The sequence below is a fragment of the Aulostomus chinensis genome, chromosome 17 (assembly GCF_037954235.1).
Source record: "Aulostomus chinensis isolate RoL2024-O1b breed Wild chromosome 17, RoL_Achi_v1.0, whole genome shotgun sequence".
NCBI lineage: Eukaryota > Metazoa > Chordata > Actinopteri > Syngnathiformes > Aulostomidae > Aulostomus > Aulostomus chinensis.
Window position 1 is genome coordinate 15,915,527 of NC_141336.1, and position 23,623 is coordinate 15,939,149.

Consider the following 23,623-nt stretch of genomic DNA (forward strand, 5'->3'; position numbering starts at 1 on the left):
ACTTAATGAGCATGCGTGAACTTGTTGCACTTTTCTTTTCAAGGTAAATAAGTAGATCCTGTCATGACTGTAGTTACCTGACAGTAACAAACCCAAAATGGACTCATGAATCATATCATGTCGTGTCACGGAGCAATTTTCTTTTCTTTCGGTTTATTTCTCCTATCGTAGCTGTAATAACTCGATGCTGTTGGTCAGGTGAGACCAACTTCCCATCCATCTCAGCTGGAAATCTTAAGAATGTTAAACTGTTTTAATAGGCACCTTAATTCATGCCTTATTTTTGCCTTTCGAAGCTGAACAGTCATTTATTTATACCCAGTCACACCAATAGATGAGACATGGATGCAAGACCTGAAAGCCTTTTTTCTTTCTTTTAAATGTTTGTTAAATCTTTCACGTGAGGACATATTTAATGTATATTTTTGGTTCTGTTTGCTTCTTTTAGAACAGAAAGTTCTCCACACTTGGCAATGACCGAAAGCTTGGCAGTAAATTCAACTCTTGGTCAGAATTTTCTTTCCGAAATAGTGTTCTGCATTCTATCACCTTAGTGGCTGTCAAAGTCATGAGCTCGCGCGATGGTCCTATTTTCTTTCGAATCACAATATTTCAAACCAGATTTGATACTTGGTTGGCCGGGTTTATTGATACAGTCCAGTGAGCAAAGTAGTGATATGCTATATTCCACTACTCTTGTTTTGGCTTCATAGAAACCTCTCAATCATTTATATCACTAACAGACCACAGAGTACTGTCGTTATAAAAGCTTTGGTGAACAACTTAGAGAACAAATGGATACGTGACTTGATGGCGCTGACCCGCACACCTGCTCCTCCAGGGAAAGTTAAAGCAATAAGCCCACCTGTGTCTTGTTAACCTGCTTCATACTGGCTGCTCAAATATTGACTCAGACAGTCATTAGATGAGGGTCGAACGGAACGTTTCTATGTATGCGCATGCGAGAGATGGTCGTGTGTGTGTGTGTGTGTGTGTGTGTGTACGTGCGCGCGCGTGCGTGCGTGCCTTTGTGTGTGCGCACGCGCCTGTGTCTATGTGGGTAGTTGTGGCGAAAATGTGAAACAGCCTTGTATGTTTTTACCGCGTATAAAAAAAAAAAGAGGAAAATAAATTGTTCCTGCTCTGCTTTGAGTCCATTTTCTGAGCCAGGCCAGTAAAGTGTTTGTTTACTGAGGGTAACAGAAAGGATATTGAATCTGCTCTGTGAGTGTGGCTTCAATTTGTGGAGCAACAAACTATATTACAGTATGAAATTGGCCAATGAGGATGCTGCTGAGATCAGAGTGAAGTGATCTGGTCCGTTATTATTACAAATTCCTTTGCCTATGAAAAATCAATATCCACATTTTTTAATCAACTCTGATATTGGATACAAACAATCTCCCCATGATTCCATGCTTTGTGAAACTTAATGGACTGCTTGAACTTATAACAATTATCAACTTGTTACAAATACAAATTTCCTCTTATCCTTTCCCGCGCCTCTCTTAAAACATAATTTGAGCTCAAATAAATGTTATCATGTACTAGACTGGCTTTCTGCAAACTTAACAGAACAGGTTTAAATTTTGAGGGCGGCACGGTGGTGCAGTGGTCAGCACTGTCCCCTCACAGCAAGAAGGTTCAGGGTTCGAGTCCCGGCTCCAGCACAGGATCTTTCTGTGTGGAGTCTCCATGTTCTCCCTGTTCCTGTGTGGGTTCTCTCTGGTACTCCAGCTTTAACCCTCTGCTGTTTCTTTTCCCAAAAAGCCTCCAAACAATGTCTCCTGGGGGGAGGTCAGAAAAAAACATCAAAATATGATTATGAATTTATGAAAACCAGTAACACATCAAAAGCAGTTCTGAATAGGCGGTGAAGGTGGGTAGACTGGAGCAATCTTAGAACATTCAAGTCCCACCTTTACCACCTTTTCAGAACGGCTTTTGATGTGTTACTGGTTTTCATAAGTTCATGACTATGTTTGAATGGTTTTTGTTGTTTTAGGGATGAGAGGGGGTGGCGGCACAGTGGTGCAGCGATAAGGACTGTTGCCTCACAGCAAGAAGGTTCCAGGTTTGAGTCCCGGCTCCAGCACAGGATCTTTCTGTGTGAGTCTGCATGTTCTCCCTGTTCCTGTGTGGGTTCTCTCTGGTACTCCAGCTTCCTCCCACAGTCCAAAGACATCAAGAGAGGACGAGGCTGATTGATACTCTAAATTGACCGTAGGTGTGACTGAGAGTGTGAATGGTTGTCTGTCTATATGTGTTGGCCCTGTGATGGACTGGTGACCTGTCCAGGGTGAACCTCTTGTCTCACCCGAAGGCTGCTGGGATAGGCTCCAGCCCCCCCACGACCCTTAACGGGATGAGTGGTAGAAAATGAATGGATGGATGGATGGATTTTTCATATGAGGCGTATCCGACGACTCAGATGTGCAACTACGCCGATGACACCCTCATAAATCCACCTTAAGTTGTGAAGAACCAACACATCCTAATATTCAATTTCATCTCTTTGTACATTATGCATCAAAACAAATATTTCTTTTAGCTACTTTTTGGCCACACACATAGTTTCACCAATAAAAAACAATTTTTTTCTCAAGTGAATGCTCACAATTTCTGTTTAAATGTTTCTGGTGACGATTTAATGTTTCTCTTGCTCCAAAATTTCATTTTCGTTTGAATTAATTGACTACAAACAGCATCTTTAAATATGATAATTAATTGTTGGAAAATAGTGTTTATGATATGGTGATAAGGTTATCTTTAGACACAGAAATACTTTGGAAACACGGCAAACTCAAAATGAATCATCAAGGTCGAAAGTCCATGTCACATCAGCGATCGGGGTACTGAGCTTGACTCTACCAACCCTCCTCGGTGTATGATCAACTAGCCATTTATCAAAAGCTGTCTCCTTTGCAAACAGCTAATATGATATATGTCAGCACTAATCTCTGCAGGTAATAGTATGTCAACAGCGGGAGAGTTTGTTGTGTAATATTTGCTGTTGAGCAGGAAGCTGGATAAGATGTACAGTACACACACGAATCGGGTGACGGTTGTCAGCTGCTGGTTAAAACTCTCCTCCAGTTTTCTGTGTGAAAAATTCTTCGAAATCTGCTGCATGACTTCTTTTTTTTTCTTTTTTCTTAAATCTTATTAACGAGCGTTCGGACCCCATGACTCAGACGTCAGTCAGGTTTTGTTGCTCACGCGTGTCATGTGTAGGTTGTTGTAAGTTGCCCAATTTTTCCAGGATGTGCATAGATGGTGAGTGAAGAGTAAACTTTTACCCTTCGTTAATGGTGAAGATATGCACCCCGCTGTGTCTCCTGTACTTTATACTTAAATCCAGACATCATTCAAAATAAGGCTGGAAAAGAAGTCAAATATTCTAAAGTCTGTAAATATTGTAAAAGCTTCATTTACTTACTTCGAAATTAAAGTTCACTCAATGCCTTCAAAAAAATATGTAAATTCACCTTGCAGATGAGCTTTGATTCAGCTACAATAAGGAGTTTTAAAAAGTATTTTTTGTTTTAACTTGATACTCTAAGTTAAAACCAGTAACTCTGTTAACCAAACTTTAGTTTGATAAATCACTGTGACTGCATTCATGCAAATTGATATTTCAGTTCGAGTAAACATACTTTAAAAAAACTGTTTCTACTACTTATTTTTTAACCATTTATCTTGACTTAAAAGTTTGCAAGTCTCCTTGGATTAATTTAAGACTTTTAAAACTTATAAATCTGAGCCTGATATTCAAAACTTAATTGGCCGTGTGGATGTTTAACAGTTGGTTATACGTAGCAGATAACAATCAGGTCTTTCAGGTTCCCTTTTCACAAACACTGACATTCACCTGGGTCACTGGCGTCCATCACCAACCTCTTTATTAATTAACCCGTCTTGTTCTCTGCAGTCTGAGGGTGATGTGGAATGAAAAGTTGTCCTTATTTTTGTGTCAGTTTAAATTTAACAATGAAGACAGATTCACTTGTTTTCAAAATGCTTTAATTTCTAAATGCCTTTAAGATCATTTTAAAAGTGACCCTCCTGTCCCAAGTGCATCGCTCAGTGTGAGAGCTCGTCATTTGTCTGGCAGTGTAAGAATACACACGTCTCCACGGTGATGATGTTTTTTAGGATTAATCATTGAGGTTGTGGTACAAATGAAAGCATGCGAGCACAAAAAAAGCTAAACGACCTCAGAAAACTTCAGACGTTAAAATACTCGGGGATAACAAGTTCAACCTAATCAAAGGTTGCTCAATTATGTCAGTGGTAACATTATCTACTCTTTGTTTGACATCACACTACGTGAGAAGATGATGAGGAACTCCCCCAGTGACGTGCGACTAGTTTTCGCTGAGAAGTGCTGAAGTGGAAACTGAAGTGGCAGTGGAAACGACTGGATTAAATCCGCATATAATTGCTGTTTTTGCTGAAACTTTTGAACAATGGCAGTGACAGCAACTGTAATTATGGGCTGGGACGTCTCTATGAGTGTAAATGCGAGTGATCATGCAAAGGTGTGTTTTCATGACACTGGAGACGTATTAGTCACAGACGCAACCCTGGCTTGTAACTGCGTAGCCATTGTTTGCTTGACAGGATCCTCCCTAAATGGCACATAATGATACACGGATGAGATGAATGTTAATGAATATCCAAATTAAAGGCCGTTAATATCAGATCAATCATAATGACACCGCCTTCATGGTCTGAAAATAAATCTGCATTGTTAACAGTGTGTATTAGCATGAGTCAGGCGTCGAGTTATTCCATCAGTAGCTTTTGTTATTGCGTAAAACAACAAATGTGATGTGTTTTGTTTTGGTTTTTTTTTTGGTGTGAAACGACCCAGTGATTGCATATGACAAGAGGAGGATGTGTCTTACAGAATAAAATCTAGCGCTCTAGTGCTCCTACTTCAAATGCATCCTGCTGAAAATGGTGAAAGCAAAAGTGTGGGTCAGTCCTTAAATAAAACATGTTAAAATCTATAGTTTATATTATATATATATATTTGAAAAAGAAAAACACAAGAAAAGGGGAATTGTGTAGTTATCGGGGGACTACTTTCAGAAGAGGAGTTATACGTATTTATCATGCTTATGTATTTTACATTAAGGTAGTGTGCATGAGACTACAGCCTGGTTTATGCTTCTGCGTTGCGGCAGAAGCAGTTGGAACTCAATGCAACAGTGTGGCTCAACATTGTGTTTCCTCTAAATTTATATTTTATTAAAGCTTTTTTTTTTTTCATTTTAACACAATTCATGAATAACAAACATCGAGGGGAATTAAACAGGAAATATTGATCCTATACATTTGATGCTCCAAAGGAAAAAGAAAAAGAAGAAGAAGAAGAAGAAGAAGAAGAAGAGGAAGAAACAAATTCCATTTTTTTGGGCTTTCATCATGAAATAAACACCTTCTCCGGATGTTGTAAACGAATCTGGAATGAGAAAATTATCCAAAGAAATTATTGTGCAAACAATTTATGATTCATTCCAAAGGAAATCATGTTTGTTGTCTGTTAGCAGGATTATATAAAGATAATGTGGATTCCACCAACTGAGGAAAAAAATCATTATGATGATGATGATGATGATTATTTTTGATATTTTTACTTTAACATTGGCTTTGGGTGTGTTACACTGGGATTTAGTTGTTGGCACGTCACTGCTTTAGTGAACAAAAACTGACTTCAATAATGGCACCAATTACAAGAGGAAGATATCACCACCTGTTTGTGTGTGTGTGTGTATGTGTGTGTGTGTGTGTGTGTGTGTGTGTGTGTGTGTGTGTGTCTGTGTGTGAACATAGTATTTTTTGGGCTGTGGTTCCTATTAAGTTTTCACTTGGTTTGTCTGTTTGCAGGTTATTGCTGAAGATGCCAGCTTCAACTGACTCACCTGTGACCAACACAACGCAACCTTCAAACACAACCACTGTCACAAAGTCAAAGGAGCAAATACTAATCCAGAGTAAGGACTAGTGTGTGTGTGTGTGTGTGTGTGTGTGTGTGTGTGTGTGTGTGTGTGTGTGTGTGTGTGTGTGTGTGTGTGTCTGTGTGTCTGTGTCTGTGTCTGTGTCTGTGTCATTTTAGAACTTCTAATATGTTATCAATAACCTATTGCGACATGCATAATCTGAATGTTTTCCACAGGAGAGGCGCTGATGCATATAATAATGGTTGACATGTTCTGCTTGCCTGTGAGTGATGTGGTTGCTAAGCTACCACGCAGCTCAGCGCCTGAGGAGGATACGTGAATTAATTTGCCCCCTTGTGAGGATCTGAAGGAGCGGTCAGAGGAGAGTAAAAGCAACAGCTCAAACATGTCTGTCTCTCCCAGGTTCAGGGGCTATGATTGCTGTCATTGTCATCGGTATCATCATCATTCTCGCCATTCTGCTGATCATCCTGAAGACGTATAACAGGTAAGGCTGCATTCCTCTCAGACAGGACAGGTCCTCCACTGCTATTTTTAGGAAGTTCATGGAGAGAAGATTCCTGTCATTGCAGGTCAACTCTTAAAACCATATAGCCAAAAATAAACACGCACACACACACACACGCGCGCGCGCGCACACACACACACACACACACGAGAATGTTTCTCTAAAAGTGAGGAGAAAAATCAGGATGTTTTGTGGGATTGTGCATCATTCCCTCCCCCATGGTGTAGAGCTGTAGGGGGAACGTCCTATGTATGTTCCCTTAAACATACCGAGAAAATTCTGAATTTTCCTCCAAAATAATGTTCCCCCACCTTTAGAAATGTTGGAATGTTCTAAGGGGACTCCATTTACATTCGCGGGAATATTTATCTGTTTTAAGGGAATATTTTCAAATGATCACCAAAGAACCATAAAGGAACATTCTGTCAAAGCCCTAATTGTCTTTTATTGTAAACTGATGTGTCATCACATAGGTTTTAATGTTCTCCTAAAGTCCCACGGAGAACTTTGCACTGCAGTACTTCATAGCCATGAGGAACCTCCCCAGTGTTCTGTCAAGGTTCAGGATGTGTTTTTTAGAGAAATCTTCGAGAATGTTTAGAGAACGCTAGGGAGGGTCCACAGAATATCCCCTCGGCATGGTGCAATGTGGTTGAATAGAAGTATGACATTGCCTTGGTGGAGATATTCTAGCGCATTACAAAGGAAATAGTACCTGAATATAACTATAAAAGCCTAAATGGTAGAGCACAGTGTGTGTGTGTGTGTGTGTGTGTGTGTGTGTGTGTGTGTGTGTGTGTGTGTGTGTGTGTGTGTTAATGATTCATGGTGTGTTTGTGTCCAGGAGGACTCATGCATCCCGAGTCCTGGGCACCAGCGGAGGCTCCAAACCTCGTCCTAAGATGTCCGAGTCCACCGTTCAGAGCAGCGTGCCTCTGAGCCCGATGGGGGTCAGTTCCGTTTCGGGCGGCATCATGAACTCAACCCCGGCTTCAGAGAACACCCTCCAGCACACCGGTGTGGAGCTGAACTCTGCAGAAGGAAACCACATAGAGCAGTTCAGCACCACCAGTGAATCCACGGTGGTCACCATACACGACGCTCCGTCATGGGGAAACACATAGCGGCGAGAGGTTAAAGGTTAAAGGTTAAGACTCTGAACAGGCATCGACTGATGGGTCGTCTCCGTCCGTCACCACATGCTGACTGAATCTTGCAGAAACTCAATTCCTGATGTTGCTGACGTCAACGTCAACCTCCTCCCACTCTGCCACTGCTGGCGATCACGTAATCGAGTACACTCATTAAGAACAAAAGGTTCTCGACCCGACGGTTTGCATGAAGGATGAAAACTGAGACTTGCTTGTGAAGAACTGTTTTCTGGCTACAGTCAGTGTTGATAGTGTAGATGATGTAACTGCCAATACCATGATGATGATGTTGATGATGATGGTCTTAAATGTGTACATTTCTGTAAGAGGGTCATATAGATTCATGAGTAGAATTAGTATTAAAAGATACACAGACAGTATGAACGGTGACAATGCAATGTGAACTGGTTACCAGTGTGATCATATTGCAGCTCAGTCGTGAAGTTTAACCAACATCACTCTCTTCTGCACATTAACCCTCTCAGATTATGTTTTAAGTAGGAAAATTATACAACAACAATTTTGTTTTTGCCTTGTGAATTAGTAGATCACAGTTATTTTTGAAACAAACCCGGGTGTCAGTCTCACCCGCTGAAGCTTTTTTCTGAATTGGAGCCAAAGGAATTTTTGCACTTTATTTTCATTGCTCCTGATATTTGTACCGTGTTTAGTTCTTCAAAATGAAATGAGATGAAAATAAAATTTTGAAACCTGTTTTTTTTCCCCTTTTTTGTTTGAAATTGGTATGATGAAATATATGCTGTGAGATTTGAAACCGCAATGTATTGACGTAATTGCGCCCTCAGCTGGCACCTTCTGGCTCTGCAACATAAAAAAAGAAAGAAGTTCAAAGCAGATCTTGACCACGCAAAATGTCGAGATATGTTATGAAACATCAAATCTGTTCCTTCGTTTCCTTTTATAACATTTTGTCAAAGAATAACTTGAAAGAATGACAGGTTTTTCAAATTGTACGTGAATATACAGGACAGAAATCTTGAATGCAAATTGTTGGCTTTTTATGGGTGTAAGAAAATCATCACATCGTTGTGAAGAAAAATCATTTTCATTTTCATAAGCGTTTCTGATATTTTGCTCATGCTCTCTTCAACATTTTCTTTGTGTTACTGGAATCAGTATTTCCTCCCCTTGGGTCCTTGTCCATTTCGGGATGTGCTGGAATGAAAGTGCAAACAAGCAAACATGAGCCTGTAGAGCAGAAGCTCTGAAGAACCAGACACCATCAAAACTGCCCTAACACAATGTAATAGATGAAAGAAAAAAAGAGAGTAGAATATTGGATTATCAGTGTTAATTGGAAATTATTCTTATTTATTAATACATTCATTCATTAACGTAACAGGAATGTATTAGAATTTAGTTTGTTTTTAAAGTAAGCGTTTCGACTGCCAATCCGAATGGTGGCGGTAATTCGCATTTCAATTCGTTTTCCCATAGACAATAAATCCAACGAAGAAGACGAGGGACGGCAGTACAGAGGTAAAATACACTGGTGTTGTTCGTGAGGTTCCCTCAAAAATATTGTGTATAGTGAATTTAGATCTGAAATCAATCGTAACCCAGGTACTGGACTGTTGAGAAGAATATAACGACTCAACAGTAGGTGGCGCCAAAGTTCCGGATGGTTTCTGTTTGCCAGTAAAATAAGGAGATGAAGATTTGACAGCTACGTGTTTACAGAACGATGGCGACCGTGGGTGAGTGAGCTGACTAACTTTGCCATTTTTATCCTCTAGAATTGAGTATTCACTTAACATTTCTCTTCTTTTGTGTGCTTTGAGTTTGAATTAGTTTAGCTTCCGTGTTAGCGTCCTTAAAACGCAGACTTAACGTTTTAGTCATATTACGGGTGTTCACTCCACCGAGGCTGTAAATTCACAATGTAAAACTGATGATATGACATATTAGAGGGGATAGAAGTCTATGACAAGCTGTTGTGTTGCAGTGGAGCTGCTGAGCCTCCTGCTGGTGTCCGTGTTGTGGGGCTGCACCAACCCCTTCCTGAAGAGAGGAACTGAGGGCATAGAAAACGTCCCTAAAAGCAACAAAATCTCACAGTTTCTGGCTGAGATTAAGTTTCTTTGCCTTAATTTAAAGGTAATCTAACCTTCATATATTTTGCCCAATTTCACTGTTTGTTTTTTTCATACAGTTAATTGAATCTTGTCTCCTACATTTGCAGTACCTCATTCCATTTCTCCTGAACCAGAGTGGCTCTTTGGTCTACTATTATACTCTTTCCACCACAGGTGAGCTGCTTTAAATTGAAGACAGCCATTTCGCATTTATGGATTCCCCCCCCCTCAGAGAGAGGAGGCCACAGCAGCCTGAGAAGCACAGCTGTAGCTAATAACATCAGTGATGGATCACTTCAATCAGGGATCGGCCCAGTAGCACGCGCACTATCAGAATCAGGACCCTGGGTCTGCAGCAGCTGCATACCATCATACTATTATCATTGACGCTGTTGCTTTTCCCTCTCACGCAGGGCCAAAAAAAAAGTTAGTGAATCAACCTGCAGGACAGAAGATGTTAAATATTGTAAGATTATGAAAAATCCTAAGATTTGTGTTTGTTTTTTTTGTTTTGTAAAAGTAGGAAAAGTTTTCAAGGTTCAAGGAAGTTTTTGGTGGCTAACCAGGAAGTTAGCATCAAGTGTTATTGGATTTTCTACAATTGCAGAAAATTCTAGGCCGTGAGACTTTTCCATTTTGTTTACGTAATTGTAACACTCACAAATGAAAGTGAATGCAGTCTTCAGAAGAACAAGCTATCATCATTCAATGCACAAACTAGATACATGACTTCAGTGTCACCACAGTTAGCTTCATGCTGTTTTGCAGTCCCGTTTAGCCACTTGTTAGTAATCACTGTTAAACACATCAACACTTCTAAATTCACAAGTGTTGCAATGTCCTATTTTATACCTTAGAACAAAACATTACAATATCTTAAATTACTGGGAACTGCGTACTTTATTTCAAGCATTCAACTGAACACAAATTCAAACGTCTGTTGTTTCTCCAGAGTTATCGATGGCCGTTCCTGTGGCCAACACGCTCGCCTTCGTCTTCACTCTGATCACCGGCAAGTTACTGGGTGAAGAGTTCGGAGGCAAACGTGAGTCCAGACACATCTCAGAACACATTCACACGTTACGTTAGCAGTAAGCTCAACCTTTATTAGCGCGCTAAGATAGAACCGATCTCTTAATTCCCTCCTGTAGGACAACACTCTACCGGTTCTTTACTGTCTGCCAAGATGCCCCCCCTCCCACTCTTCCCTCTGCATTTTTCTCGTTTTCAGAGGCTGTTGCCGGAATGGTCCTAACGATGTTTGGCATCACTTTGTGTGTTATCAGCTCTGTTGAGGACAAAGACTCTCAGCTGCAGAATGTGACTCTGAATTAACGGTAAAGGTGCTAAGCACCAGTAAAAGAGAGTGTTCATGTCACACACTCTTGCTTTTGGTGAACAGGTAACTGAGCATTCCCCATTGCAACAACATGCACAGGGGCTGGATATCCTTCAAGAATTTTACTTCCCGGTATCTTGATTACAGTATTGATCCCTGATTAATCTTTTTTTTTCAAATACATACTTTGAGAAAATGCTTTGTCCCACTCTCAAAAAAATTGTATAATTTAAAAATATGAACCAAAACTTGTTTGTTTCAAATCTTTAGTTTTATGCATTTTTCTCACTCAAAGCAATTTTACCATCACTGTATTCTCTTCTTAGGTATTTGCATGGCGAAGTTTCTTTCACGATACGGCCGGTGCCATAAACGTGTCAGTGTTGGATACCCAGCCCCTCATCCACTGTGACGCACAGCATCTGGCATGCTTGCAGCTACTGGAGTTTTTATTATGACAGATCCCAGCTGAAAAATATCTATGGTAGTGCACAGTACTTCATTTAGCTTGAGAACTGGGCAGTGGCCGTCATTTGTGGCTCTTGTTTTATAGAAAGGAAAAAAAAAAGAGGACTGATCTCTTCTCCTTTGATGAAGAAGCTGAGGGCTAAACCCTCCAGCCAGGAGGCGCAGGGGTCCCGAGCAGGGTGTGACATGGGTCTAGAGGGGCCCATTTAGATTCAACTGTTCCACTTGAGCTTTACAAAAAAAAAAGCCTCTCAGTTAGTTTGGAGGGTCATGCAGGGTTCACTCCCAGAGCAAGAGACTAGATTTATGGAGCTTCCATAGAAGTCTGCGACTGTTAACTTTTAAGCACTCTCGGGCCGGACTATGTGAGCAACATAAATGCCATAGAGAGCGCATGCAAATGAGGCTGTCACCTCCTGGTTTAACAGGGGTGTTTTACTGCTACGGCCTTCTGTCACCTGTAGGAGCAGGACTGACAAACAGTTAAGCTCCAGCACCCGCACTGCTCTAGAAACACCAAGCTCTACTGTGATGGATGTATCCGTGATTCTGTGACAAAAACATGTCTGGACAAGGTTGTACAATATCGATCCTTTTATTATTATGATTTGTGTTTGTCATATAGTCTCTTGAAGTATTTTAATTAATAAATTGCTGGCAAATACGACTCATCTGTTCATTACATCACAAATGCATGTAAACTTTAATACAATTTCTTACGTACAAAGTGTATTGGGAATCTATCGCACCATTTAAACACAATACACAACATTCTCAACACAGTATAAACAGTTGAAGTTTAATTGTTGGACTGAATGAAATGATATTTGAACTTGTGCGATATCTAAAAGAAAACACCACAGATTCAGTGTTGCGTGGCTCAGTACCACAGATATCGTCTAACATTCGTGTATCCTTGCAGTAAAGGTGGGGGGGGGGGGGGGGGTCGTTATGACGATGACGTGACCTCCTTGATGAACCCTCCTTCAGTCACCAATCCTCCCTGATGATGCTTCTGTCCGACCGAGTTGTGAAGGCTCTCCTGCAAAACAAATCAATCAATCAATCAGAAGTGCGATTCTCTAAATCTATCAGTATGGTGGCTAATCTCGCCTTTTCCACTTGAGATTCCACATTTATTCCCTGAATCCCTCTGTGGGAGTCCGATGACGAAGGCTTTGACGTCTTCTTCATCTCCGGCTGCTGTTGAGTGGAGGGACGTGTTGATTGCTTAAGATTTTTTTTTCCAGCATCTGTTACTGTCAGCATCTGTTGAATCTTAAAAGTGGTTGCGAGTGTGTGTGTGTGTGTGTGTGTGTGTGTGTACATCAGCAGCAGGCTCCTGGGCTATATCAGAATTTTTCGTCGAATCCTGGGTGTCCGTCTCTTCCTCATCAGCTTGTTTAGACGGCAGCGCCTGTAAAAAAAAAAAAAAGGACAACAAATGTGTTTTATGAAGCAAGAACATTTTCACTGAACCTTCTAAATTAGGGTCCAGGTGTAAGGTTACCTAAACACAACCACCCACTCACTCACAATGGTGTGCTTCCGTGGGTGTCCTGCACGCTCTTGATCATTTATGCAGATCTCTTGCCGAAAACAGAGCGTTTGACACGTGTGTGTGAGCGGTGGGGGCGGCCACACATATGCTTGTGACACACTACCCAGGGTTCATAGACAGTTCTGAAAAATGTAATTCTAGTGGGTGTAATTTGATGGTAGCCAGTTGCCCCATAAGACCGCATGATAGCTGCAGGCAGCTCTGGTCTTCCTCCGTACAGGAGAGATTTCAAAAACGAGTTATTCCATCAGTCACTTATATTAACAAAATGTTTGGAAAAAAAAGCCTAAGTTTCCCTTTAACTGAACCTCACATTCTCCAATGTATGGCTGTTTTTATTTTTCAAAAACTTTTCCACATCTTTGATACATACCCATGTTTTTCCATTTTATTTCCTGTCTGTATGAACCCTAATAACTGCGCGTTGTACACAAGTGAAGGTGGAACTGTCTGGACCTTGACTGGTTGCTGTTTTTGCTTCATGTAAGGTCAAATATAGTCTTTTTTGAGAGTCTTCTAAATTGAACACAGTGTCCCTATAGAAAATTGGCCCACACGTGACCTAATGAGCTTGATAGCTAATAAATTTGAGATATAAGTGAGTGGGATTTTTTTAAAAATATATCTTTTTGTTGAACGATGAGGTGAATAATGTAGGTTTATGTCATGTCTACCTCACGGGTGCTGTGAAGGGGACCATTCGAGTCATTCAGCTCCTCGTCCTCCACGATTTCTGCAACTCTCTTCAGAAGGAAAGTGAAAGAAAGTTGTAGATTTTTTTTTATATATATATTTCATCATTTGATAATAGCAGCAGCAGCAGCACCATGTGGTGGTTTTATGACGGTGTGAGAAGAGAACCTGGTCAACAGGAAGTTCCGTCGCTGTATTTTCATCCTCCTGCACCTCCTGGGCTCCTCTTACCTCCTCCCTCCTCTTTCGCGTTCTACTTTTAAAGACGCTGCGTTGGACTTTAATAAGAGCAAAGCAAAATGCTGAAAATTGAATTCTTAATGTGAAAAAAAAAGCTGAATACATAACTACAAGGTGAAGTAAGACGTGTGTGGGGTTCCTAACCAGGTCCAGTGCTGAGCGGTGGTCTCGGCTGGCCTCGGTTTTTACGAATCTTGACGGGTCTGGCGAAGAACACGGATTCATCTGCTCCGTCTCTCCTGACGGTGGGTTGTTGTGCTGCTGGTGGAGGTGCAGTTTCATCCCCTGTTGACTTCACCCTCCGCCCGTCTGACTGAGAGTCACACAACTGAATACAAGGAACTTTTCATCTGAAAAACAAAGGTTTTCTGCACAACTTCTCTTACTGGTGTGTGACATCATATCCCACACGTGTACACCCACCACCTGCGTGTCCTCTGGAGGACTCTTGTTTTTTTTCAGTTTTTATTTTAATATAGCCATTATTGTTTATCATCAAAGCACTGGAGGTCTTCTGCAATTATTTTTGTTTATTCATTTCCCACTTATGTACTTGATAGTACACACACTATGCACTCTAATGTTGCATTTAATGATAAATGGTTTTTCGGATCGTCTATCTGATATATTTCCGTGTCTCTGCATCAGCTTCAGGTTTGAGGACGAATTTGTGCCTGAAACATTAAATATGTTGTGAGATGACATTGAAAAGATATTGGGAGAGCTTTTCTTTCCCCCCCAACATTTTGGACTCCAAAGCCCAAGCGCCTAATTTTTAAATCTTTTCCTGGGTGTATCTGCTTCTTTAAACCGCTTTGCTTGCTGGATTGTGTTTGGATTTAAAAAACATAAAAATCACAATCTCAACACTCCGAAACAGTGTGTGTGTGTGTGTGTGTGTGTGTGTGTGTGTGTGTGTGTGTGTGTGTGTGTGTGTTGGAATATTTTTTACCTCTGGAGAGTTGAGGAGAGCTGAGTCACTGTATTGGTCTTCTGGACCTCTTCCTGCTTTCCTGTTCTAAGGCAGTCACACAGACGATGTACTTCAGCTGTTTAATTTTTACTTACTGACGTGCACTGTGAAATTTGGTCTACTCTCTAGTGCAACAATGTCGAAATACTCATTCATAGATTGATAAATAAAAAAAGAAATCTATTTATCAATATACTTTTTCATAAAATTAGAATGATGATTTGTTTTTTGAGTGAATTCCTTACATACTCATGCCATTAAGGTAAATAAAGAACAGTGTAAACGGATGGATTTTTTTTTTTACCTCGGTTCTCCTCAACATTCTTTTCTTTCCTGGGTAATACCTGTTGTGTGAAATACAGAACAAAAAAGTTGTAATTCTGAATGTTTTGTATGTTTTAACTCTTTTTTTGTAACAAAAAATATCCTCATTTGTCTTAAAATCCCCCTTTTTTAGAGGGGAATTCAAAGAATTCGGCACTGATGAACATATTAACACATCTTCACACACACACACACACACACACACACACACACACACACACACACACACACACACACACACACACACACAAACACAAGACCTTGCAAAACAATACCTCTCTGTGGCTTTTGAGACCAACAGCTCTACATATGGAAGTTTCTTGAACCTTTCAGTTCCCACGGCAACATAGCAGCAGCCTGTCTCCAGCTCGCCGGCTGAAGACACAGTCACTCCTTCCAAAGAGCACAACCTGATACAGGTTACACACAGGGGCTTTAGAACACTACTTACTGGATTTCTTTTCCTTTATTTGTTGTCTGCCGTGTGTATCAGTGTTACTGACCTACGTACAGCCCCGGTACGTAAGCTGACCTTCTCTGTGACCAGACTCAGGATCTGCTCCATGTCCTGCTGCATGCTCCGAGGAATGATAAATCGGAACGGTGGACACAGGAGATCTCCATTACGGAAAACACTGAAAGATTCAAGATGGTGTCTCAGAGAGTTTGCAAGTGCAGCTTTGATGATTGTGTGTGAGGTTGCATGTCCTACTCACTGTATAATGCAAGGCACTGGTATGAACTTCCTCCATTTGGCAGACACATTTGGCCTCTGGATTACTCTTCCCTGGAGGAGACATTCAGAATAGAACAGCCTTGGTTCTGCAGAACATCATAATTTTGTGATTTGATGTGCAAGAGTGAAATTTCCCTTCCAGGATTTACGTCACTCACACTCAGAACATCAATTACACTGCACGTCCATCACAGCTAAGTCACTTATCCAATATGTAACGAGTGAATAACTATGCCGTTCGTGTTAGCTCGAGCTCTGTAGCCATGGAAACCGACGTCACACGAAGATCTTTCACATATTCACACGCTGGGTCTCCACACAAAGTTGTCTCCCATGTGGTCTCGCATCAGTGACATCTGGAGCCAATATCTGAAAGCTCAACTAAATCAATCAACTCAGAACGAATCAGGCATTAATAATCTCCCCGCATTGTTCTTCCTTTGAAGTGACATTTCATGCATTTATAGTGTGTGTGGCGGTACATATGAGCATTAGGCCTGCCCAGACATGCACACACTGCCCTGATAACACTGTGCGAAAGCTTAACTCTTTGTTAAGATACTCTCACATGTGGACGCACTTCCTGCATTGCTCCACAGCAACCACAACACAGGCACGTAAGACTTTAAAACTCTTAAGACCAACAGTCTTTAAAAAAAGTGCGAAAAAAGTGGCAAACGTCCAAGGTACACACAATTCCTCTCCACTCTTTTATGTTTTTCAGAAAAGTAACCCTGATGGGGCTTTAAAAACACACACACACACACACACACACTCAGGGTGTGACAAGCCAAGCGGTCAAACTTGGCGGCCTATCGCTGCTTCACCAGAAATACTGATCAGTATCGCGCAGGATAACATAAAAATCGTATTGTTATGCTTTAATGGTTTTTTTTACATTATGAAAAGAAATTTTCATGTGATAACAAGAACATTCAAGTCTATCCCCATGTGATGTGTAACTTTTCTTGTTGTAACTACTCATCTCGTCCATTATATCATGAAAACTTAGATGGTTATATAATTTGGAAATATCTTATCCACTGTGCTGAATAACATCAGGTTTTGTTGCTCAAGCCTGAGGTAGAGCTTCATAAGAGTTTCTTTATTCAAACTTCCATGTTATTGCATGAGGTATGTTGTTAGATTTCGACAAATGTGTTGTCATAACATGAAAATAACTTCTTATAACATGATGTCTGGTTACAACATGAAAATATCGGGTTATGACATGAAGATATTGGTTATAACGTAAACACAGCTGGTTATAAAATGAAGATATCTGGTTAGGAGATGAAAATGTCTGGTTGTAACATGAATATATTTGTTTGTAACATGAAAAATGTGTCATAATATGAAAAATATCACGTCATAACATAGAAATGTCTGTTATTACAAGAGTGAGCTGTTTAGCTTTTTTTTTTCCTAGCGTGGTAGTTACACACTGCTGTACTCTGTGTGTATTTCTGTGAACGTACAATTAATCTGGTATGAAAATTAATGCTACGAGAGAGCCAGCTGTCTGCATCTTCATCATCATCTTGAAGCCCTGCTCACTTTTCTATTTAAGTTGAAATAATAACAGAGAGAGTTGGGGACCTCTGATACACTCAGGGGGATTTCTAAGCCCAATATACAGCAATATTTAATGAATTGGTCACGGGAGAGCTTTGAAACGCCACCGTGTAACCTGCAAGTGACTGTTTGATAGGCAGCACCATCACTGACTCATTATTTCTGGTAATTTACATGACAACTAGTGACATCAATGGGATGCAAAAAAGCGTGCTCACATTTTGATGTGCTGACGTGTCATCAAGTTTGCATCTGTCTCTGTCGTCTCTGTAACGGAAAGTTGTTTTGATTCTCGACCTGGCAGGACTTCAGTGGGATATGAGCTCAGGTCTGTCAGGTGGTGCATGCCTCTCGGTTAGACTGGGATTAATGAGTGATGGACCGGTCTGTTGGTCTTAAAGGTAGATGCCCGCTTCTTAAAAAAGGACAGAAAAAAATAGCTGCCTACCTGAGGTTCCTCACGGGCAGTGGGCTGCTTTTTTATTCCTTTGTTCAAATAACTAGATAAAAAACAAGATTTATCAGTCTGCTATACTACAAAATGGTGTCCAAAATATTAATATTGTGAAATATTAAAAACCACATGATGCAAGTACTCACTCCAGTTTCTTGAACCTCTCAAAGCCAGCAGCGACATACTGGGCTCCAGTCTGGAGATCCTGGAGGTCTGTGACCTTGTGGCCCTGCCTGGGGGTGTACAGAGTCCTGACAGCCAGTGGAGCTCCAATGTTCTGGGTCACCTCATTTAGAAAAGCCTCCATGGTCGCCACCTGTCGCTGGTTGATAACAAACCTGCGTCCGTTGTAGAAGGGGTCTCCATTTCTATACACCACCACACTCTTCACCGGAGGCAGGAGAGTTGTGGCTGCAGCACCAGCAGCCATCTCAGGGCCAGCTGTTACACAAAAATATTCAGAGTACACATTCATCACATCATTCCCTGCTCATGCGAGTATTAATGCACACACACACACACACACACACACACATGATCTTTCATCTATCCACTGCCACTTCCACACATCTCAGTCACCCACCAGCCTGGTGAAGGATCAAGCAGAATAGAAGGTGGAAATGAGTCCCTTCTGTTGTTGTGTTCTGTCTGGACGCACCACGTTCTGCTCCGTCCCCCCTCACACATACACTACTCCACCGACGGCAGTGGTGAGTATTTCCTGGTTGCCATGGCAGCATGACCAGCAATGACTGGCTTTGTGGGCCAAACCATCAGCAGCAACCACAACAAAAGAGACACACACAGGGTGGGGTTGATGGGGGGCAGAGGGGTGATTGAATGAGTGGGTCACTGCGTTGTAAGCTGAATCAATAAGATGATCTCCTTCACAGGTCATTCCTACTTCCCCTAAACTTGCCACATTGTCCATTCATGCTGGCAATACCAATTATCAGTCAATTTACTTATTGGAACATAAAAAAATATTTAAAAATACAATCATAAGTAATGTTTTACTCCTTCTCTAGTCTCTAAAGAGATTTTACTTCTTGTGGGATGAGCTTTTTCTCTGTAATCCAAAAATGACAATGCACAAAATTATTTGCTTCTAAGAGCCTTCCTTCATTTAGAGTTGTTCTGATTCGACACCATTATCAGACAAAGTGGGATAAGATGAGCATTCAGTGAGTAGACAAGTCCATGCACCAAAACCACACTCCAGAAATTAGTAGCCCTGATGAAACAGCACTGTGAGCTCAGGTATCTCATGTAACAAGAGTTATGATTTTCTATTTTCTGTATATATTTGTTCATGTTTTACAGTTTAACCACAACCACACCAACTGCAATGATGACATCACATCACATCACATCACATCACATCCATGCAGGGTTTGATGTCATAGTTTATGTCATGAGTACAATCAGTGTAGTACCAAGAACTGAAGTATGGAGATTTTTTTACTTATTTTTTAGAAAAATAGGATTTATTAATGAAGTAGCGAATAACTTACGACATAAATAAAATATTTTTTTTGTTCTGTTGATCACATAATCACACAATCATTAGAAAAGTCATAATGGAGACACTAATATGGATTCCAGAAACAGTGAGTTCTTCAATCAGGTATTATTGGGCCTGGATCAGATGACTTGTGCTGTCAGGGAACGGTCAGCTGGTCCTTCAGAGACAAGTACTGCAGAGGAGAAAGAAAAGAAACGTATTTTAAAGAGTTTATTTTCTGCTGCACGTTAAATGACAATTTAAGGAAATGTAAACTTTCTTTTTCTTGGTGTAAGAACCTGTGACATGGCCAGCACGTCAAGACTGGATGCAACTGCCGGGTCATGCCATGGTTTGGGTGAAAACTCAGATTTACTGGGTGTCCAGTAAACCTTGAATTACTGACACCTATAAACAAGTTCTGTGCGTTGGACAGCTGAAGCCCCCAACATCATCCACTGATTCCCGATTATTGACACCATGATGGACATTAACCTTAACTTCAGAGAGTAAGTACTGTGGACTCAAAACGTTAGCCCTGCCCACATTTGGGACCCTAAACCTAACCTCTCTTGATCTAATGGCTAAACCTAACTATTCGGAACCACAGATTCAAATCTTTAGCCCCACCCACATTTAGCCCAACACTGATCTGCATACTGCAGTCAGGCGCACTTGGCTACGGAGGCTGACAAAGGCAGATTTTTATGGACGTTCACAATTCTATCAAATTCAAATTCAATTCATCAAGTTTTTTCTTGAGGAAAACCACCCCCCCCCCCCCCCCCGCATTTTTGGGTTACACATTGGTAATGGATGCAAGGGCGCACTGGTTTGCTTGTTAACACTCACAGGTCAGACTGTAGATAAGTAGTCGTAGTGGTAAAAATCAAAAACAATTTCCCTTGCAGTGGAGGCAATTTTCTGACAGCAGGAGGCTGCCACTACTGATTGAAAGAAGGGAAACACTCTCCGACGTACCTTTTTCCTGCTGTCGATGGCCTGCTGGAGCCAGAGCAGCTCCATGGTCAGGGCGTCTCTATGGAGACGCAGGGCCTCTGGAGTCCGTGGCACCTCCTGGGCCAAGCAGTATTTCTGGGGACCTGAGGGAGGGAAGGCAAATTCAATTACATACATGATTTTTCTCCTTAATGAGTGATAACATCCTGATGTGGCGTCTTCTATTTTTCTTCATCTGACTGGACAATTTTCTCTAAGCTACTTGTAAAATTTGATGCGGGTCAATGAAAAAAACGTATAAAATACAAAGAATTTTAAGTCAATACTGGCAGACTTGTTGCTGTTTATTCAATATAAATGACAATAATGAAATATTTTCAAGGCGCACAACATTTGGATGGCCTGAGTAGGGAAATCACATTTTAAATTTAGCATAAGCTGAGATACACAGAAGAACTCATGTCAAATTATTAAGTTATCCAATGTAAAAGCAGTTTTTGGCAACAACTTATGTACAAAAAAAAAGTAATTTCATGATGCCATAATTGCACATTCCTTAAAATAATAAAACTGTGAGGTGGCAGTGTTTAGCTTAACATTTCAAACACTTTAAAATGTATCTTTTTTTCTAAATGTAAACTAAACAGACAGAAAACCTTTGTGATAGGTTCATTTTAGTCCAGTAATAATATTTTCCACTTCACCCATCTGAGGTAAATGTAAACAAGTTCAACTACTCAAAAGTAATAATAATAATAGTTATAATAATAGTGTCTACCAATAGAAACCAATACTACCGATTTTGTGGAAACTGTGAAACATTTTTTCGACTCTCTTCCTGAAATTTAACATCTATTAATTGATAAATCAAAAGCTGAAAACAAAATTTAAATTTGCAACTTAGTCATGAATTTTTGATAACATGAATTAAAAGTATGGTCAAAGCTTTGCATCACCTTTATGCGAATGACTGCAGTGTGTGACCAGCTCCAAACTGTTCCAGATGGTGGTGGTGGAGTCTCCAGTACTCTCCATCACCCCAGAAGTGCTCACCATCTGCCGCTCTCCATCCCCTGTCACAGGGCTTGTGGGGAAACAATCCCTGGAATGGAGGGTTTGGTTGATAATTTGAGATACATCTTTCTCAGCTTCTAACTTCTGTGGATAAAGATGATGATCTCTCCCTCCTCCCTGTGATAACGGAGGAGCTGCAATTGGTGCTGCTGCAGTACTCTGGGAACTGGCACTGACATCCAGTCCTGGATCTGAATGTTTACTGGCAGAGTTTCTGGCTCGTAAAAACGGACCATCCTGGTGATACATGAGGAAAAAAAGGCATGAGAAAGGTACCGAGATTAAATCACAGTTTAATTACAGTTCTAGAAACTTACAGTGTCTCTAAAATGGGGGATTGGGATGACTGTCTCCTTCCACACTAAATGGGACAGGCCGCCATCAATCTCTTTCACGATGTCTTCAAAGTCCTCTCGTGCACGCCGGAGCTCCTTTCTCACCAAATGACCACGTGCACGCGCCTGCAGTGAGTAGAAGACACGAAGACACTGCCGGAACTAGTTGGAGTAGCGGAGGATTCCCGTAGCTACGCACTAACTTAACGTACTTCCGCAGTCCTTACAACTACAGCATTCATTGCCTTTTCAGTTAGTGAAGACAACAGAACATTTAGAAATACTAAATTACTAGTATTGGTAAATACCGTAAATACCATATTATTAAATCACGAAATATTACTTCAAGTATCGGAGGTAAGACCCCAGTTGCCTCTACAGTTAATATTGCTAATGCTAACAACAACGGCAACCTTTTTCGCAGTTAGCAAAAACAGCCAAATTAAACCAGCGGAAGTCGCCAGACGTGTTAGGACATACTGCGTCAGAAATTAAGCAGATTAACTGTTTGACTTTATTACCTGGAAAATAGTGAGTATCTTCTCCAAGGTGCGTCTGTCCATCACTATGGTAACGTGACTTTCTGGACAACTCGAGAGCGGGAGACGAACTCGAACTTTTTGTTTTAATCCGGTGTCACATTTCCAAAATAAAAGCAAGTCGTCTTTTCATTGAGCTGTGAAAGAAAATGTTGTAATGTTGTGGTGCTGTATTCACACGAACATAATGTACGACGACTTTTATAATTGAAATTGTTTTCAAATGACCAAATAAGTTGAAAATAAATCCGCCGATGTGTATGTTTTGTGATATTTTGTAAATCGGAGGCGGAAGTGATTCAGTGTTTGTGTATTCAATGTGCGATGGTGCTACTGGTGTTATTGCAGTTGTTCCGGTATTTTTACAGTATAACTAGTGAAAATGAGTAATGTCCCCGGTCAGCGGACTTTGTTTCAGGCTTGGGGTGCATCTGTGCCCCCAAACAAAGTTGCTCAACCAACTAATGATGGCAAGAAAGCCGCTGGACGGCGCAGAACAACCCCTAGCAACAATGTAAAGGTACCGGTAGCACATCCTCCCCGAAATCCACTCTGGGCTGAAATAGGTCAGGGGTCTACGTCCACACCAGAGACCTTTGGAAGGACAGAGAGTCGTCAACCTGCGTGTGAAGATGAAGATGATGATCTGATGCTGGTTGCTGTCTATGAAGCTGAAAAGAGCCTTCAACTTGATAATGCAAACTTTTTTCAAGATGACGTCCCTGAGGGAGCAGAGGGCACGACCCTGTCTCCCATCCCGTCAGGTGGGAGGACATATCCAGACTTTCCTGGCTTTGATAGCTCCTCAGCAAAGGTCTGGATATACCCCACCAACTACCCCGTCAGGGAGTATCAGCTGAAGATGTCAGAGGCTGCTTTGTTCCAGAACACACTGGTGTGTCTTCCCACTGGTCTGGGAAAAACCTTTATAGGCTCTGTGGTTATGTACAACTTCTACCGCTGGTATCCATCAGGAAAAATTGTGTTTATGGCTCCCACCAAACCTCTGGTGGCACAACAGATCGAGGCCTGTTTTAAAGTAATGGGGATCCCTCAGGGACACATGGCTGAACTCACAGGTAAATGCCATTTCACCTTTAAAAGATTTTTATTTACTTATTTAG

The 23,623-nt window shown here is 41.0% G+C and overlaps 5 protein-coding genes across 11 annotated transcripts in view; 3 read left to right on the forward strand and 2 right to left on the reverse strand.

Annotated features, from left to right (window-relative positions):
- ncmap (non-compact myelin associated protein) overlaps positions 1-8,336 on the forward strand; it is a 10,062-nt gene extending 1,726 nt beyond the window's left edge. The window contains exons 2-5 of one of the 2 annotated variants that reach the window (XM_086182699.1): positions 2,006-2,109; positions 5,896-6,002; positions 6,372-6,456; positions 7,322-8,336. In XM_086182699.1, coding sequence (XP_086038825.1) covers positions 5,909-6,002; positions 6,372-6,456; positions 7,322-7,601 — 459 coding nt within the window. In that variant the 5' untranslated portion in view covers positions 2,006-2,109; positions 5,896-5,908 and the 3' untranslated portion in view covers positions 7,602-8,336. The remainder of the gene's footprint in view (positions 1-2,005; positions 2,110-5,895; positions 6,003-6,371; positions 6,457-7,321) is intronic. The other variant, XM_086182698.1, reaches the window with a different exon arrangement.
- Positions 8,337-9,101: 765 nt separating this feature from the next.
- tmem234 (transmembrane protein 234) lies at positions 9,102-12,195 on the forward strand. Of its 4 annotated transcripts, none has more exons than XM_086182062.1 (6): positions 9,102-9,128; positions 9,250-9,346; positions 9,595-9,746; positions 9,832-9,898; positions 10,677-10,769; positions 10,956-12,195. In XM_086182062.1, the coding sequence occupies exons 2-6, from the start codon at positions 9,334-9,336 to the stop codon at positions 11,057-11,059; spliced, it is 429 nt and encodes a 142-aa protein (XP_086038188.1). In that variant the 5' UTR covers positions 9,102-9,128; positions 9,250-9,333; the 3' UTR covers positions 11,060-12,195. The 4 variants fall into 4 exon arrangements, with proteins under 4 accessions (XP_086038188.1, XP_086038186.1, XP_086038185.1 ...); XM_086182060.1 differs by having other exon boundaries at positions 9,103-9,128; positions 9,213-9,346; XM_086182059.1 differs by having other exon boundaries at positions 9,109-9,346; positions 10,956-11,061; positions 11,390-12,195.
- dcdc2b (doublecortin domain containing 2B) lies at positions 12,131-19,144 on the reverse strand. The gene is made up of 14 exons (XM_086182056.1): positions 18,671-19,144; positions 18,234-18,528; positions 18,082-18,133; positions 16,039-16,109; positions 15,826-15,957; positions 15,598-15,732; positions 15,303-15,342; positions 14,978-15,043; positions 14,170-14,338; positions 13,954-14,063; positions 13,767-13,835; positions 12,859-12,948; positions 12,645-12,734; positions 12,131-12,573 (listed from the first exon to the last, which is right to left on the reverse strand). The coding sequence occupies exons 1-14, from the start codon at positions 18,825-18,827 to the stop codon at positions 12,481-12,483; spliced, it is 1,569 nt and encodes a 522-aa protein (XP_086038182.1). The 5' UTR covers positions 18,828-19,144; the 3' UTR covers positions 12,131-12,480.
- Positions 19,145-19,328: 184 nt separating this feature from the next.
- Positions 19,329-22,588, reverse strand: iqcc (IQ motif containing C). The gene is made up of 5 exons (XM_086182057.1): positions 22,482-22,588; positions 21,943-22,086; positions 21,508-21,862; positions 20,573-20,694; positions 19,329-19,784 (listed from the first exon to the last, which is right to left on the reverse strand). Exons 1-5 carry the CDS (start codon positions 22,521-22,523, stop codon positions 19,749-19,751), a joined length of 699 nt encoding a protein of 232 aa, XP_086038183.1. The 5' UTR covers positions 22,524-22,588; the 3' UTR covers positions 19,329-19,748.
- The window catches only part of fancm (FA complementation group M), a 41,184-nt gene continuing 39,697 nt past the window's right edge, over positions 22,137-23,623 (forward strand). For all 3 annotated transcript variants that reach the window (XM_086182055.1, XM_086182053.1, XM_086182054.1), the window contains exon 1: positions 22,137-23,578. In XM_086182055.1, coding sequence (XP_086038181.1) covers positions 22,882-23,578 — 697 coding nt within the window. In that variant the 5' untranslated portion in view covers positions 22,137-22,881. The remainder of the gene's footprint in view (positions 23,579-23,623) is intronic.